The following is a 17,083-nucleotide window of genomic DNA, read 5'->3' on the forward strand; positions in this document are numbered from 1 at the left end:
AATTAGTAGTTCCTCATGATCTGGCAGTCGTAGATAGTGTGAGTTTCTAAATTATAAGTTATATATAATTGCCCGAGTATATATTTTACTGAAAGAAGGAAATGAAGCCTTGGATGCTTTTAAAATGCAGATGTAAATAAGCATGCAAAAACTGAAATGGATAGATAAATTGATTAATTCTTAAGGAATAGAAATATTCTTCTATTTTTAAGGATAAAGAGGTACAGAATTTGATGTAGATGACAAGAAAGTCCTCTTTCTTGATAAGAAAATATTTTAACAAGGAAATCATCTTGACAGGAATAGCTACTGTGAAGTTATTCTCAGCAAAGGATCATCGAGAGAAAAGCGGAAAGAAAGAGAGGTAGAAGAAAGACTGGGATGTTTACAGCCCATTTGGAAGGGAAGAAACTACAAGAAAAATACAGAAAGGTGGTCAGGGCCAAATACATACCGTGAGCCTTCATTTTAAACCTATCGAAACAGATTCAACAAACAAGAAATTTGGAATGATCTCCTATTACTGACTGAGTAGCGGTTTTTTATATACTCATCATAACGAAGAAAGTAATCACGGTCAGTAAAGAAAATGTAAATTCTAGATTCTGTTTTATTTAGTGTTGTCTGAAGATTTAAATAATAGACTTTTTAAATTATCTTTATATGGTGAAAACCGTTTAAATTTGTCACCTTTAAAAATAAAAAACTTATAGGTACATTATGAACATTAAAATAAAGTTATGCCTGACGTAAATTTCCCTTCGAGGTAATAAATTAAGAATTAGAACAAGTTTTTCTGAATTACATAACAACACTAAAAATTCATTAAGTCAAGGTCGAACATTGTTTAAATGTGTTTTAAAGCCGATCAAAAAGTACAATTACTTGTAACAATATCTAAAAAAAAAAACAAAACTTGTAACCTCTACCACATTCCTTAGTAATTGGCATTGATATCTTAATTTATAGATATTAATATATTCTAATTAAAATATTATGAGCATACAGTCACTATCAAAACAGTCTTCTTTATTCGTTTGTAAAAATTCTTTTTAAAATTTTTTTTTAACATGAGAAAATCTAGCAATTTGTTATTCCATTATTCTTTAGCCAATTTTTTTTCTGTTTATTTTCAAGCATTACTCGCAATTAAATCACCGATGTGCTATTTTTTGCTTGATGATTTCGCCACATAATCTTGAAAGCTTGTGCATAGGATATGAAAATGGAATTTTGTAACGTATGAAAAAACGTCATTTCTGATCGGGATCTGAACCCGGGACTTCCCGATAAAAAGCCGAAACGTTACCACTCCACCACGGAGATCGGCGTGATTAGAAAACTGATTAGAAAACTCTTTTATATTTTACAAATAACGTTTCTCTGGAACCAATAGATCCACATGAAACTGGTAACTGTGGCATATCACATTTTAATATAAAATTTCTTTAACTACTAAAAAAAAAAAAAAAAAGCAACCTAGAAAATCCTATGTAACTACTCAAGTTACCTGCATTCTATGTTCTCAACCTCATTTTTTGTCAAAGTGTGCAAAATTTTTAAATTTTAATATGTGAATCTAAGGTAATATAAAATCTCTTTAACTATTAAAAAAAAAAATTTTCCAGCCCAGAAACTGGCTAGAAAATTTAAAAAATTGGAATTATAATGTTAGTTTCTCAAAATTAATATTTCATAAAAGAATACTTTAATCGTTGAGAGAATAAATTTGAATCATGATAACTGAATTTTTTAATACTACTCGTATTTTATATGTATATCTTTTTTGTAGGTTTCCGCGAAATAAATTTTTGCCGAATTAAATATAATCCCCAAAATTGTTTTCAGTCTTTTTAAAACCAGTTATTTCATATCTGATCTTTCTCAAAAAACTGTTGAACCTTTTCTTTTAAGAGAATAATTCACTCGTTATAACTTTGATTTCAAGCAAAAATATTACGGAATATATTCTTTTGAGATATAATTTTTATAAAAAAATGAAAAAGGAGCTAATAAGCTTGAATTTTTAGTTTTTTTATAGAATTCCAGTTCTATTAATAATAATAATTAAAATCATCAAATTAATCGGTAAAATTTACTTAAATTGTTGAATAAAAAAGTTAAAATATTATGTAAATAAAACAATTAAAATAGAAAATTAATTTGGAGGCATTTACACGCATTCGGTCGTGTAAGTACATAACCACACGTTGGAAGTTATGGTAATTTAATGCAGTAAATATTATATATTACTATAAAAATAACAGCTGTTTCTATGATCACGCAAGAAAAAATTACATACGAATTGAAAATATTTTTCTATCTCTGATATTAAAACATGGGTGCTTTAAAATCACTCGTTCCAAGCAATGCATGTTATTCATGTGGATTAGATACAAAACTGTTATTAGTTTTCAACCAAAACGTTTTTATTCTGGGTAGTAAACAACTCAGGCACTGAACCAGTACAAACAAGCTTTCTTGCACCTTTTCCCCGTAAGAGTTAAATTTAAATGTTCCTCCAAGTTTTTTAAACTTTTCATATATTGTTTAAATATGCTAATACATTTCAGTGCCTGTAACTATCGCAGTTAATTTTTAATGATTAAATAGTTTAGATAAAGATGTACTATTTTCTTCTAAGTGTACCATCACCTTTCAAGATCTGAATTACAAGAACGCAGGAAAGGTTTTCAGCAGTGGATATGACATAGACCTAAGTGTTAAATGTACAGTTATTTTTTTTGGTTTCATTATTTGCTATTATAAAATTAAAAATATTTATCACTTTAAATGGTTATATAATTGTCAGAACAAAAAAAATTTACTAGCGTAAAAAGAAGAAATTTCACTAAAATTTTATAATTCTTTTCACTAAAATATTAAAATTTGACAGATGAAATATCGTGTTGATACGAATAGATGAACGAAAATATTCAGATTTTTTAAAATAAATACCAGGCATAATTTTTCAAACGCTACATAAATTAATTTTCATGTTCTTACGAACAAGTTTCAAAGCTTCAATGGTGAATTAATTCATCAACCAAAAATAAAAAAATACCCAAGTTTCCAAAATAAAAAACAGTTAAAATCCAATGTATAAAATTTAAAAAAAAAAGTTAAAATTTTATTTATCGTTTAATTGTTATTTCTACAAATAGAAGTAACATTAATAAACTATCGACATCCGAAAGAATTAAGCGACCTGAAAATTTACGAATTTAAAATTTAGTTCAAACTGATTTACAAAATTTTTAAACGACCTAGTTGCTTAAAAACAAATAGTTATATATTATTCAAAGTCTATAACATAATACATTTTTTTTTAAATAATTACTAGGATTACGTTGCAAGAAATGACTGTTCGTTCGTTAATTTCGCTTCTGGAGATCTGGGCACACCTATGAGACTCGAACTCAATCAGTTTGTTGATGTTGTTTTCTGTAGTCTAAAAATCATTCCTAATTTTTTAAAATGATTAAGACAATCAATTATTCTATTGATTGTTAAATTAGAGTGATTCGATGAATAACGGTCCGAATTTTCACCACGTTACCCAAAATTGGAGCAAAAAATGATGTCTAACAAATTAAATTGTGTTTTTGCATCATTATTCTAACTGTGCGTCAAGGGAAAAAATCATTTATTGGAAAAATTCTTCTGCGTCACCACCATATCATTCGGACATGCCTTCGAAGTATTTCCATCTGCTGAAAAACTCGAAGAATTGTCGGATATTAAACGATTCGCGAGTAATGACGATTTGAAAGAGGCAAACGGGAAAATCCCATTTGTTTTTTTTTTAAGTTTGTGCGTCATTACTATGAATTCCTCAGTATTGTTGGCAATTATGTAGAGTTGTAGGCTAAGTTTTAGTAATATTTTTTATCAAATACTTTCATGAATCTTTATTTAAAAATATTCGCAACACCTTGAGTATTAATAAACATGGCTTATTATGAAAATCAGGTCTTTTTTCTTTATATTTGTCTAATTTTTTTATCGGACCACAATCGTGATAATGGACTTTATTCCTTAATTTCTATTTATTAATTTATTTATTTAACCATCTTTAAGAAAAGAGAGAGGTTCTAAATTCAATTTACGTGAGTGCATTCAATTTACGTGGGCATGTATTCTTCACCCTAATTAGTCGGTTATTTTTCATTTCATAGAGAAATTCGAAATTTTTTTCACATAATTTAAGTGACTTTTTTAACGGAAAATTACTTCGCGTCACATTTCTAATTTTTTCTTTTCGCTAACATTGGTTAACTGTTAAAGTGTAATGATTTTTCAATTTATTTTAATAATTTTTTTTAATAGTTTTATATTTCTTAATATAATTTCTTTTAAGATAATATTTTTTTAGGATAATTTCTTTTTACTTGCGTTTCTTTAACTCAATGTTTTTTTTTTTCATGTTTATCTCCAAATCTTGCATCCTTAATTTAACATACTTCCTGGCATTGCCGATTGATGAAATTTTGCACAGTTAATAAGGTCGGGTGACAATATAATATTCCGCCATTACTTTTGCAAACATACGGGGGTAAATTAAAGGTGGAAATTAAGAGTGCGAGTGTAAAAAATTGCAAAACGGCTATGCGCAGTTTTTGGGGTCGCAGATGACAAATCCGATAGCCGTTTGACATAAAAAAAATGACAAAAACTCGGTATGGGAGTTTTTGTGGTTTCGAATTTGACAACATTTCGTCATCACTCATATGATTTTTGACGGGCTTTATATTAAAAAGTATAAAGCAAGTTTTTAAAGATTTTGAAAAAGTTTTATTTTCAAAGTATTTTTATTAGTATTCAAAAATTAATATTTATATATTAAGAAAAAAAAAAATTAAAAATCTATATTTACATATTTGCGCACACCAAAAGTCTTAGCTTATGTTCGATAATAGTTTATGTCGTTTCTCTGAATTAATCTCACTTTTTTTATTACTTTTTTATTATTAAGACGTATGTTACCCATCTTTGCAAAGTCACCGCAAATTAAGAGTTAATATTGTTGGTAGTGTTGTTTAATTTAGAGCCAACTTCTAGTAATCGAACTTTTTTTATCCAAGTGATGTACTTAATTTTATTGCAAGTTTTTTTTCAAGTTATTTTATTTTTATCTTTTTTTATATATTATTAAATAGAGAAGAATCTGTTACTAATCGAGTAAAAAAATTATTTAAAAAACATTTAGCTATGAGTACATTAAAAATTTCCAAGTGAATAAAAGTTGCCGGCCTCCGTGCCGTGAGTGGTAGCGTCTCGGCCTTTCATCCGGAAGTCCCGGGTTCGAATCCCGGTCAGGTATAGCATTTTCACACACGCTAAAAATCATTCATTTCATCCTCTGAAGCAATATCTAACGGTGGTCCTGGAGGTTAGAAAAAAAAAAGTTTGGAAATTCCTAACCGTAATGGACGGAATATTGATTTTTTTTCTCTTCCAGACGTCACTTTATTATTCAACTTTAAATAGTCAGCCGTTATGTGTTATTTTCTCTCTCTCTTTTACTTTTATTAATTGTAATAATGGTTCCAGTGATATACGCTTTTAAAAATATAAAACAAATAAAGTTATAACTTAAATTTCAAATTAAATTGTAATTATTTTTAAAGCTTTATTACTTAATTTCTCTGTGTAATTTTAATTATTAATTTTTTTTATAGCTAATAGATTATAAATAGTGATGTTAATTGTTGTTTTATAATTAAAGAATATTTAAATTACGTATGTATGATGTATAGATGACGTTTGTTTATACGGGAATACAAAAAAATAAAAATAAATTTTTTGTAACGAATAAAAATTACGGAAGAGGGGAAATTCATACTTACGAGAATATATTTTGTGATGTATGGTAACTATGGGCAGCAGCAATTGGTTGAGTGTGGGCAAGCGGTCTGTAGTCCCTCAAGGTTAATCCGGGGGGAAAGTATAACTATCTCAGAACGCAGTCCCTCCGAGCAGTCTTCGTGACGGACTCCGATCGTAGTGTATTGTCGTTTAGTGTACGCTGAGACTTCGTTACTCGCGTTGTATACTAATTCTCGCAGCGAATACACATGAAGTGTTCTAATATTTGTGTATTTAATAATCGTTGTACTTATTGCGTATAAACTCTATATAACTCTTTCCTGTTACGCGACTTAACTTAATCCTGTAAAAATGGTTGTGATCGATGGTAAGTTTTTAAATTTATTATCCCAAGTAATATATTTATAAATATAATTTTATGTTGGAAATTTAAATCTTAACTTAATCAGGATTCAAATAATTTTATAAAAAAAGATAAATATTTTCAAGAAAAATAATAAAATAATTTTATATTTGTTTAATTCTGGTTTTATTTGTCGGTAATATTATTATTAGGAATTCTATAATAATATCAACACAAAAAATAAATACAGGCTATTTAAATTTGAAACATCAGTTTTTTCATAGTTTGCTAACAAATTCAAATTGTTGCTATTCAATTATTTTAAATTATATATTTAGAAAAGAAAAAAATTTACCTAATTTTTTTTTCTGAAAAAGTATTAGGCAAAAGTTTTTCCTAGTTTTTTGAGAGAGAGAGAGATTAAACATGGCAACCAGAGTTAATTAATTAATTAATTTTATTCACAGAATTTTATACATTCATAAAAAAATTTTACACAATTTTTTAATTAACAATTTAAAATCTATACTACTAAAACCGTAAAAAGATATACAAACGCAATGCTGTTCTTCCGTGTTTTGGTAGAATTAATACTTTTTTAATATCAGGTATTGGTTAATTTTTTAAAATAATTAAGGTTGAAAGTTAACAAACAAATAATAAATTTTATTAAAATATGTTCACACTTGAGTAAAAGAATACATTTAAAAATATTATAGAAAAAGAAGAAAAAGGAAAAAAGCTTGAAAATGTTAACCTAATATTAGAGAATACTTTACTATAAATTGTAATTGGCATACAATCCACTTAAGTAAAACGAGTCTGAAGTCATTAATGAAAGCTCAAAATATTTTTAATTGTATAACATAAATTGTATAAATTAATTAACGTCATTTGAAATTCAAATGATGTTAATTAATTTATTATTTCACATGTGTTTTTCTTCTTTTCTTTCCAATGATCATTTTTGAACTCGTAACTCTTTATTTTTCCGTTGTTAAATTTGGATTTTAAATTAGCTGTTATGAAAATTTCCTTATTTATTAAATTGCCTTCAAATTTATTTGAATAAAAGAGCTTAAAATAACAAATTATTATTTTTTAACAGCTTTGGGAAAATTATCTCTGCTATTTGTAGTTTTGACTTCTTCAACTCGTATTACATCCGGTATTACACATGCGTTAAACAAAATGTTTGATATTTATTTCATGTAAATCGGTGAAGTCGTTCTAGATTTAACAGGCGTATAAACAAATATATATTATGTAAAAATAGGACCTTCAAATACATTGTGGTTAAATAAAAGATTTAATAAAGTATTGAAAAAATAATAAGATCTTTTTGTCGAACAATTCATAAAAACAAAAATAATATTTTATAATCCGTATGGATTTACATAAAACTTTTGTGAATTATTACTATAGCCAATTATTCCCTTAACAATTAAGTGATTTATGTAATACAATAGAAATCTTATCGTACTGAATTTGATAATAAATTTAATTTAATATTGTTTTCTTAAATAACGTTTATCTTAACTATGTTATGCAGGCAGAAATGTAATCGGTTAAATGCAATTAAAAATATTATATTTTTACTGTTCATAAATTAATAAACCATTAAATAAAATTTTAAATATAAATAGCTGATCTAATTATTACTACATTTAATGTTGTAGATTTTATAACGAGTTTATTGCTTATCAGATTTTATTATCGGTTCGCGCCTATCTCCATGGTAGAGTGATAGAGTTTCTGCCTTTCATCCGGAAAGTTCTGAGATTTTACCGGTCAAGCTTGATATTTTCATCCGCAAAAAAATTCATTCGTAGATTAAATTCCTCTGGTAGCCTGTATTAAATTCTTTCAGGTAGCTTAATGGAAATTTAAAAAAAAAGATTCTATTTTGCAATAGATTATTTAAAGATATTTTTAATAAATACGTTTATCAACCTTATTGCTTAATATTTGGACGTTATTCATTAATTATATTAAAAATAATATTTCTCGGGCAACGTGAAGAAAGTGGGAAAAATTAAAGTAAAATCTAAAATAAAAAAAAACCTGGAGGAAAGTTCCCGTATTTCAGATAACTTTAGCTCACGCTAAGTTGTATTAATTAATTTCTCTGAATTCGTTTTCTGGTTTTATCAAAACGCTGGTTTCTCTTTTTTATGTTTCATACAAATTGTTGTTTTTCAATAGGGCGGAGGTTTATTTTAATTAACCCAAGTTTTAAAAAACTAAAACCGACTTCAAAAAAAGCAATAAAAAGTAAAAAATAACTTTTAACTTGTAGGCGTAAAATTAAAAATTGATAAATAAATGATTATTTTTACACTGAATTAAACGAGTCATATTTTTAAAAAATAATTGCTGTTTGATAATTTATGTTTTTTTTTTGTTTAGTTTTAATTTTGTTTTTATAACTTATTAAAACTTTAAATTTATTTAAACATTTCTACTTAAACTCGGTACAATTTCTTGATTGACTCTCAATCAATTATTTTTAAAAGCTCACTTAAGACCTATGTATGAATTCGCTTGAACAATAACAAAAATACAGTTATATAAAAAAAATGATACTTAATATCAGTCACATCTGATAATATGTTCTACTTGCCTTGATACTGCAAGGTAATGAACATTCGAAGGCAGTTTACTTCGTGGTTTTATACCTATCTAAAAATAATAATAATAATATTAAATAATGGGTTTGTGTAATTTTTTAAATAATAATTCATTTGCAATAAGTTTTTACTTTGTAATTTGTTAATCGAGTGAAATTTAATTTATAAACCGATTTTCAACTTTAACCATTTTAATTTTATTAAAATTATTGAAAAGTAAGCCTAAAAACCGTTTCTATATAATAAGAAATGTTCAAGTTGAGAGATAAAAATACACAAAGAAACAACGTTGAGTAATACCGAATCTTGGCTAAGGCTGCATGGAATATATGGGATTACATATTATTTCTTTACCATAAGTTTTCCAGTTAATAAATATGAAAAACAAATAATCTTCAAATCTAAGTGATGGTGTAATTTTTTTTTAATGGTGTTTTTATGATATTATTTAGAAGTCACTTAGTAGAGGACTGTGACAGCAACTTGCTCTATAAAAAAATAAAATAAACGTTATAAAAAAATAATAAAAACCAAACCGATTCGAGAAAAAACAACATTAAAAATAATATTTTTTTAAGTTTCTACTTATAGAATTTTTCTTATAGTTTTGCAAGTCGAAGCTAAATTTATCAAACAATTACAGACAAGTTACTAACCAACCAATAACTTAGCTAAGATTTTCAAAAATCGAAATTTAAAGAATATTTAAAACTTTTTTTGAATTTTAGTTTATTATTTTTAAGTCTGTAACCAATTTTGGCCACTTTAGGAACACCTTCCAACCTCCTTCACTTCTTACTTCTTTGCCGTTTCATCTCTTCCGAGTAGCTTTTCATTCTCTCCACATGTTCTTTGTGTTCTTTGAATCATTTTATTTTCGGATTTTCATTTTTGGCTATAATGTCTGATTTTCAGTGTTTTGTACCTTGAATTGCTGATTCTTCTAATCAATTTTTGTGTATAAGTTCACTGTATAACTGAATTTGACTTTTTATATTTTTCCTATTTCTGTTTTTATGTACTTTTTGTGTTTTTATTGTTTGCCGTTATTTTTGCCTTCTCCATTGATAATTTTAATCCTCTTTCACTAGCTTTTGTGTACAAAATTTTTATTGATTGATGCCCTTACTTGATTTTAAATCTTTGAGAGGACTGCAAGGTTATCTCCGAAAGTTAATCAATCGATTTTAATTCTATTTTTTCTTCCTTTAGGACGTTTTTATTTATTTACTTTAAATCTACGCTTTTTTTATTTATTACTAAAATATAATTAGATGGGTTTGCAAAAACACTACTTGTATAAAAATAACGCTGTTCCCAAGAAACACAAATACCAAGGAGGAGCCTGCGGCCTGATAAAAAAATAAATGGAAGAAATGGTAAGAGAAATGGTAGAGAAAAACGTAAAGCTTTAAACGTGAGCAATAAACATGGTATAACGTGAGGAATAGAGAATATATTATATTTTTTCTACGCTATGTTTTGCAGTTAGTTTTTCTCATGCGGGAAAATACTTTGCCTATACGTTTTATTATAATAATATAACTCAAAGTAATAATCGTAGATAAAGGAAAGGTATTTTCAAACCATTTATGAATGATTTATTACAGCCGTCTGGTAGAATCGAAAATACCCTCTTTTATCAAAGTTGATACCATAAAAATCACAGTACTTGACCAAGAGTAAATACCACTCGAATTAAGAACTCTCCTACTTTTTTTTGTAAATAGGTTAAAAAGTAAATTAGGATCTTATTTCAAAAGCGAACATATTTCCTAAATTGCTATTCTAACAGTATCCAGTAAGTCTTACTTATATTCATTGTTCTGGAGGCCAAAACAAGATGTTGGCCTGCAAAATTTGATCGAACAGATCCCTGTCGATGTTACGTTGCCGCCATATGAATTCGCGTAAATAGGAGTCTAGCGCAGATCTCAATGTACCACACTTTTTCCAATTCCGTCTTTTCGCTGCTGCCGATAAACTAACGTTCCTTTCTGTTTGTACGCGCCTCGGTAATTTTATCTTGAAAGTTAACCGAGTGATTAACAGTTTGATGTGTACAATTATAACCTTGTAGATTAGGTATATGATTATAACTCTGCAGACAATCAGAGATTATGTACGCCTCATGTCTAATACACTTTTTTATAACACTTAACGTGTCTTTCATTCCATCACGGACCGCATATACGAAACATTCTTTTATTTCTTTGCAAATTCCCGCAAACACCCAGTGCTGAGAGTAAACTGTCCCCGCATTGTATTTTCGCTTTGAAAAAAGGGGTATTTATCTGTTTCCTCGTTCAGACCATTCCCGTCTATTATTACTGGGTTACGGAGTTATACGTCTCATAATTTCCTTATAAAATTTTTTCATTCAGTTACAATGGCACTGTCCATACCGAATTCTTCGTTAAAAAAGTTAAAACTAGTATATTCCCTAACTCCATACGTACAAGTCAAACATCTTCTAATTTCAGTGTTCTGGATTCCAGCCACGTATCGCTCCTTAAACGATCAGAATTTAGACACCTTATCTTTAAACCACACCAATTATCTTCCCTGTCGCTTAACGAAAGAGACATTTCATGACCCTACATGCAAAACCTAGGATTATGAAAAATTCCTTTGATTTGTAAAAAACGAAGAGCATTTTATTTATCTGGCACCTCTTGGATTAGGTGAATCAAATTCAAGTCGGGCGAAAATAACGAAAAAATAAGTACAATCGCACGCAGATAAGTACTAACACACGCAGTACACGATTAAAATAAATTGACTGCGTCGAAAAAATAAGACAGACCGAAATATAATAACTACAACGACATTTAAGATAATCATTAGCAGTTTAATACTGTATATTATTACTTAACCCATAAATAATTTACTTAATGATATTAGTAATTTAAAAAATGAAAATTAAGGATGTGTCCGCTTTCGAAATAAAACCCCTTAAATTAAATCATTAGACACTTCAATAAAACTTTTTGAAATCGTATGCAAAACTTAAACCGATCGAAAATTATAGGTGACATAAAACAAACTGAATTATCATAATTTTGATTGAAAAGATGGCTAGAAGTTATTAAGTATAAAAAAAGAAGGAATAAATATTAATGAACTGAGTTGTGATTCAGAGCATGCTGTTCATGAGCATAAAGCGATAAACATACATTCCACACACTGAATTTAAATTTATATTAATATCCTCACTAAGGTTCAAAACAGGTAGTGACATAAAAAAATGATTATTATTTTGAATCCTATTCTTTTTTCCAACATTAGCGTGTTCGAATTATAGTATTGAATTATGTTGTCATTAAAACGTTTGTTATTTTATCGGTAAATCTTCGTCAAATTATATATTAATTAATAAGGTTAACACAATTACAGTTTTTATTTTATTTTTATATTAAAATAAGATTAATAAAAAAATAATTAAAATGAAATAAAACCAATTATTAAGAAGGAGAACTCATATTTGGCTCTGCGTATTTTAAATACACATACAGACACACAGTAAAACACACGCACATAGAGCGTGAGAGAGTGAGATTGAGGAAATTAACTGTATAGTTAATTTCTAATCTGTATAAAACTGGTTGTATTAGACAATTATAATAGTTTAATAATGCGTAAACGTAATAAAAATCACACCTAACATTACATTCAGATTTTATCAAAAATTATTGGCACTATTTTTTTTTTTTTTTTTTTTTTGTCATAATTCTATGAGTAAGTAATTGGACTGACAAATATTACGTATAAAAATAATTATTTTTCAATAAAATTATATTAATTTTTAGCCAAGAGCTAAATAGTAATAATAATATCCTAAATCATTGAAGATAAACAAAATGAGATGGGAATACATTACATGCGTATTTCAGTTTCTTGATTAGTAGTTAAAAGCTCAAGAAACTTAGAAATTTCTGAATATCTATTTTACGACAAAGATTTGGTAAAAATTTTTATAAAAAATTTATTCGTACTTCTATAAGAACTCTTTTATGAAAAAAATAAGACGAATAATTAGGGAAAGTCATTGTAAATCTTGGATTGAATTGATGAGTAAAAATGTAATCTGAAGAATTATATTGGAATGGTGAACTTGTCACTATTTTCTATAGTTTATATCTTAATCGCTTAGTATATATTTCATCCGGTGAATGTGCTTATTTCTGAGTTCAAAAAGAAAGACCACACAATTTAAATAAAATCTATTTATTCTGATATGAAAAAACCCAAAATCTTCAGATGATATATTTGTTATAATGGACTGATCACACACAATACTGTAATAAACTTCAGTTTAATTATGTTTTAGTAAAAATATATTTTTAAAAAATAAAATAAAATCTTCTTCAAAAATTCGCAGTAAAAAGTTAAAAAAAATTTTTTTTTCAAATTTTCTTTAAATTCGACTTTAGGAAGTCGGAAGATGTGAGGATGATCACAGGTGCTAAGTGTGGAACGGATCATTTCTTGTTAAAAGAGAATGTGTGTATACAGTTTAAACATAGTATTAAACTCCAGGAGAATGAAGGAGAAATTGAAATAAGTGACACCAAGGCAGTGGATGTGTGAAGCGAAGGAGAGAAGGAATTGGAAGAAAGATGGTGGGATAGAAGAGTTTGGTGATTGGGATATGAGAGACGGCTTTTATAGCTGTAAACACTCGCTTAGAAGAAGAGGAAGTCTGACCCAAATTAGAAACTAATAACTTAACCTCAATTTCGGTGTAGACTTCAAAAAACCCAAACTTAAAAAGAAATTGAAAAATGATTGCCTTTTAACATATTTTTGAATTCAGGTTTTGTTAATATATTTAAGTTAATTTTTTTTGTTAAATTTGAATAGGCCTACAAAACACTAATAGTATGAAAAAAATAGATTTTAAGAAATGCAAGATGAAAAACCTGTAACTTGGCAAAATATTAAAAAAAAATTACTAAAGAATACCGAATAAATTACTAAAAGTGTGAGCTATTTATTTCTCTGTGAAAAAAGTGAATATGGACCACTTTTTGTCATTATAAGGTTTCAAGTTTAAATTTTCTGACTTGATTTTATTTTTATTCAAGTATAAACAGTTAATACAGCCGTTTCTAGCATCGTACCTTCCACTTTTAACGATCTTGCCAATCCCACTCCTCAAATCCTTTCTAATTCATAGCCAAACATACTTGTTCCTGCCATTTCTTGGTCATCCTCTACCCCTACTTCCCGCTACTTGTCAGTTCCACCTTCTCTACTACTATCTTTTTTTCCTATTTAGCACCGTCAAGTATTACTTCAGAGGATGAACGAGGATGATATATGTATGAGTGTAAGTGAAGTGTAGTCTTGCAGTCAGGTAGTAGGTGTAGTCTTGAAGTGTAGTCAGGTCGACCATTTTCTGAGATGTGTGGTTAATTGAAACCCAACCACCAAAGAACACCGGTATCCACGATCTAGTATTCAAATCTATATAAAAGTAAAACTACCTTTAGTAGGATTTAATCGGTGGAACTCTCGACTTCGAAATCAGCTGATTTGCGAAGACGCGTTCACCACTAGACCAACCCGGTAGATTCCTCTCTGTTGTATCTACCCTAATTCATTTGTCGCGAATGTCCATATTAGAACAACTGCTTACTGAAAATGGGAGTCGATTAGAGAATCTTCTGTAATATTCTCGCTCTTATTTCATCACTCCTAATATGCTACAATCGACTCACAGTTCTAATGTCTGTAGCCGATGTTTTAAATCTCTGGACAACATCTAAGTCTTTCAACGTTATATAATATACATTATACAACTCTCAATAAACTTCTTGTAACTCTGTTGTGAATGTAATGCTCATCTCTGTCCTTTCCTGTCTTTGTCGATATCTCTTTCGTATCTCTCCGATGAAAGGATCGCTCCTAAATACCTAAAATTCTCACTAAAAACTATTTCCCGATTTGTCAATATGATATCACGGTCGCTAAAGATCGAAGAGATCTGTTTAGATCCATGTATTCTGTTTTTTTCCACAAAATTTACTTCCAAACCCCAATGCTTTATTTAGTTTTCAGGGATTTTTTTGCGGAAAAATATTTTTTATATCAGAGTACCATCTGGCCAATTTATTATTAAGTTAATAATAATAATAATCTAATATTAAGCAATGATTACAACAAAAAATGGAAAATATCATTAAATCATCTGTATAAGTACATATATATATATACATAACATATAATATATCTATATATATATATATATATACATAACATATAATATATCTATATATATATATATATATATATATAGATATGTTGTTTTTTTTCGTTTAAAAGATTGTTCATTTAATTACTTTCGACGGGTTGAATTTAGAAACATCTTTTTTTTCATTTCAATTAAAAATTAATAAAAATAACAACAGAAAATCCTCACACACTACTGAAAATATTTAATGACAACCATCAATAAAGCATTTCATAGTAAAAGTGTTAGTAAATCTCCTTATCAACCCCCATAAAAAAAAAAACATCTTTAGTTGAAAGGATGCCCAAAAAACAGTTGTTTTTCCTGAATACCAACAAAAACAGAATGTTATTTAAAAAGATTTTGAATAATACCAACCTCCGGCCAACATTTACACTGTAAAGATATCCCTCAAAAAACAATTAGTTTCCGGGAATTCCAAAAAACTGATATGCAAAAAAATGGATACTATTTGCTACTTTCAGACTTCTCTAAAACACAATTCTTTACTTCAGACGCAGAGAAAGAATATTTAATAAATTAAGTCGTGTAAAAACCTTGAAAAAAAATTATATTCACTCCCCAAGGAACTGTTTTTTCTAAACATCTCTTCATCTTTTGAAGAGTGTCTTTTCTTGTTGTATTGTTTGTTACATTATTTTGTTATTTATTATTTTTTAACTGAATCAACCCGAGGCGAGTGAAAAAAGAGGAAGAAGAAAACAATGCGATTTCTTTTGCCAGTATTATCTAATTCAAAAATAATTTCAGGAACTTCACAAATTAGCATTTTTAAACTTTAATAATTTTTTCTCAAATTGTTATAACCGTCTCACTTGTGTAGGATATAGATTAAAAGTTTGATACATTATTCGTCGTTCGTGAAGATTTGAAATTTTTTAATGTTGTAAAATAAATATTTTTAAATCATACCTGTTTTTTGTTAAATACGATATTTATTTGGATTATTACTAAATTATATAAAATTATTTATTTTTCTTTATAAAATATATTTTTTTCTTTTACCTTTTTCAGCAAATTTTGAATTAATTCTGTAAATAATTTCTAATGTTTAAGTTTTTTTTTGTTTAACCTCCGGGACTACCATTAGATTATTGTTTTAGAGGATAAGATGATTTTTAGCGTGTATGAAAATGCCAGGCCTGACCGTGATTCGAACCCGGGTCCTCCAATGAAAGGCCGAGACGCTAACAAGTGTTTCATTTTAAATTTAAATTAATTGTTCATATTAAGTTATGGATTGATCATTAAATTTATTTCAATTAGTTAATTATATTGATAATTACTTCTAACGAATAATAGCGTAACTTTTGTTTAATTTTAAGTATTTATACAAAATTCTACAACTTAATTTAAATTATTAGGTTTAAACCTCCCTTTTAAAGGACAATTTTATTCTGTTTGATTTTTAAACAACTTTAATTTTTTTAAAATGGAGAAAACGGCGTCTGTTGTCCGCAATTTTATTTTATTAAAACTTTATCAATTTTTGTATTACCGGTACGATTAGAATAGTTCTTTGATGTCGATTTCATTAAAATATTTACACCCGTTCGAGGGCACAAACGAACGTATTAACCAAAGACTTAGCCTCTGATAAAATATTTATATTTATGTTGGTTTTTTTAGGATTGTAACAATACATAGACTATTAAAAAACACATAATATTTTTTTATACATATTTTATAAATTATTTTATGATTTACCCGATCTCAAGTTCGATTCCTGATAGGAATGACTGGTGAAAAGATGTATCATTTCAGTTTCCATATTAAAATACATTTTTGTTGTGCGAGATGGTAATAAAGAGAAGTTATAACTTGACTAAAAGTGTACGTGCATGCGCATGTTTTTATTTAACAACTGTGATTATCTTTAATTTTGCTGAAATACTTTTCCGGAAAATTAATGACTAAAATACTAAACGTAATGAGAAAATCATTAGACTGCTATTATAGTAAAAATAAATAATTATTAGTAGTAGATGACTTACATTGTTTAAAAACGAAATGAGATAATAATTA

General features: G+C 27.6%; 1 protein-coding gene across 2 annotated transcripts in view; it reads left to right on the forward strand.

Moving 5' to 3' along the window:
* LOC142320519 (alpha-tocopherol transfer protein-like) overlaps nt 1–17,083 on the forward strand; it is a 131,989-nt gene that overhangs the window by 70,041 nt on the left and 44,865 nt on the right. Inside the window, exon 1 of one of the 2 annotated variants that reach the window (XM_075358394.1) lies at nt 5,943–6,196. The exons of the other annotated variant lie outside the window; for it this stretch is intronic. Coding sequence (XP_075214509.1) covers nt 6,181–6,196 — 16 coding nt within the window. The 5' untranslated portion in view covers nt 5,943–6,180. Of the gene's footprint in view, nt 1–5,942; nt 6,197–17,083 lie in introns of those variants that run through there. 2 annotated transcript variants of the gene reach the window in all.

Source organism: Lycorma delicatula, chromosome 2 (genome assembly GCF_047948215.1).
Source record: "Lycorma delicatula isolate Av1 chromosome 2, ASM4794821v1, whole genome shotgun sequence".
Lineage (NCBI taxonomy): Eukaryota > Metazoa > Arthropoda > Insecta > Hemiptera > Fulgoridae > Lycorma > Lycorma delicatula.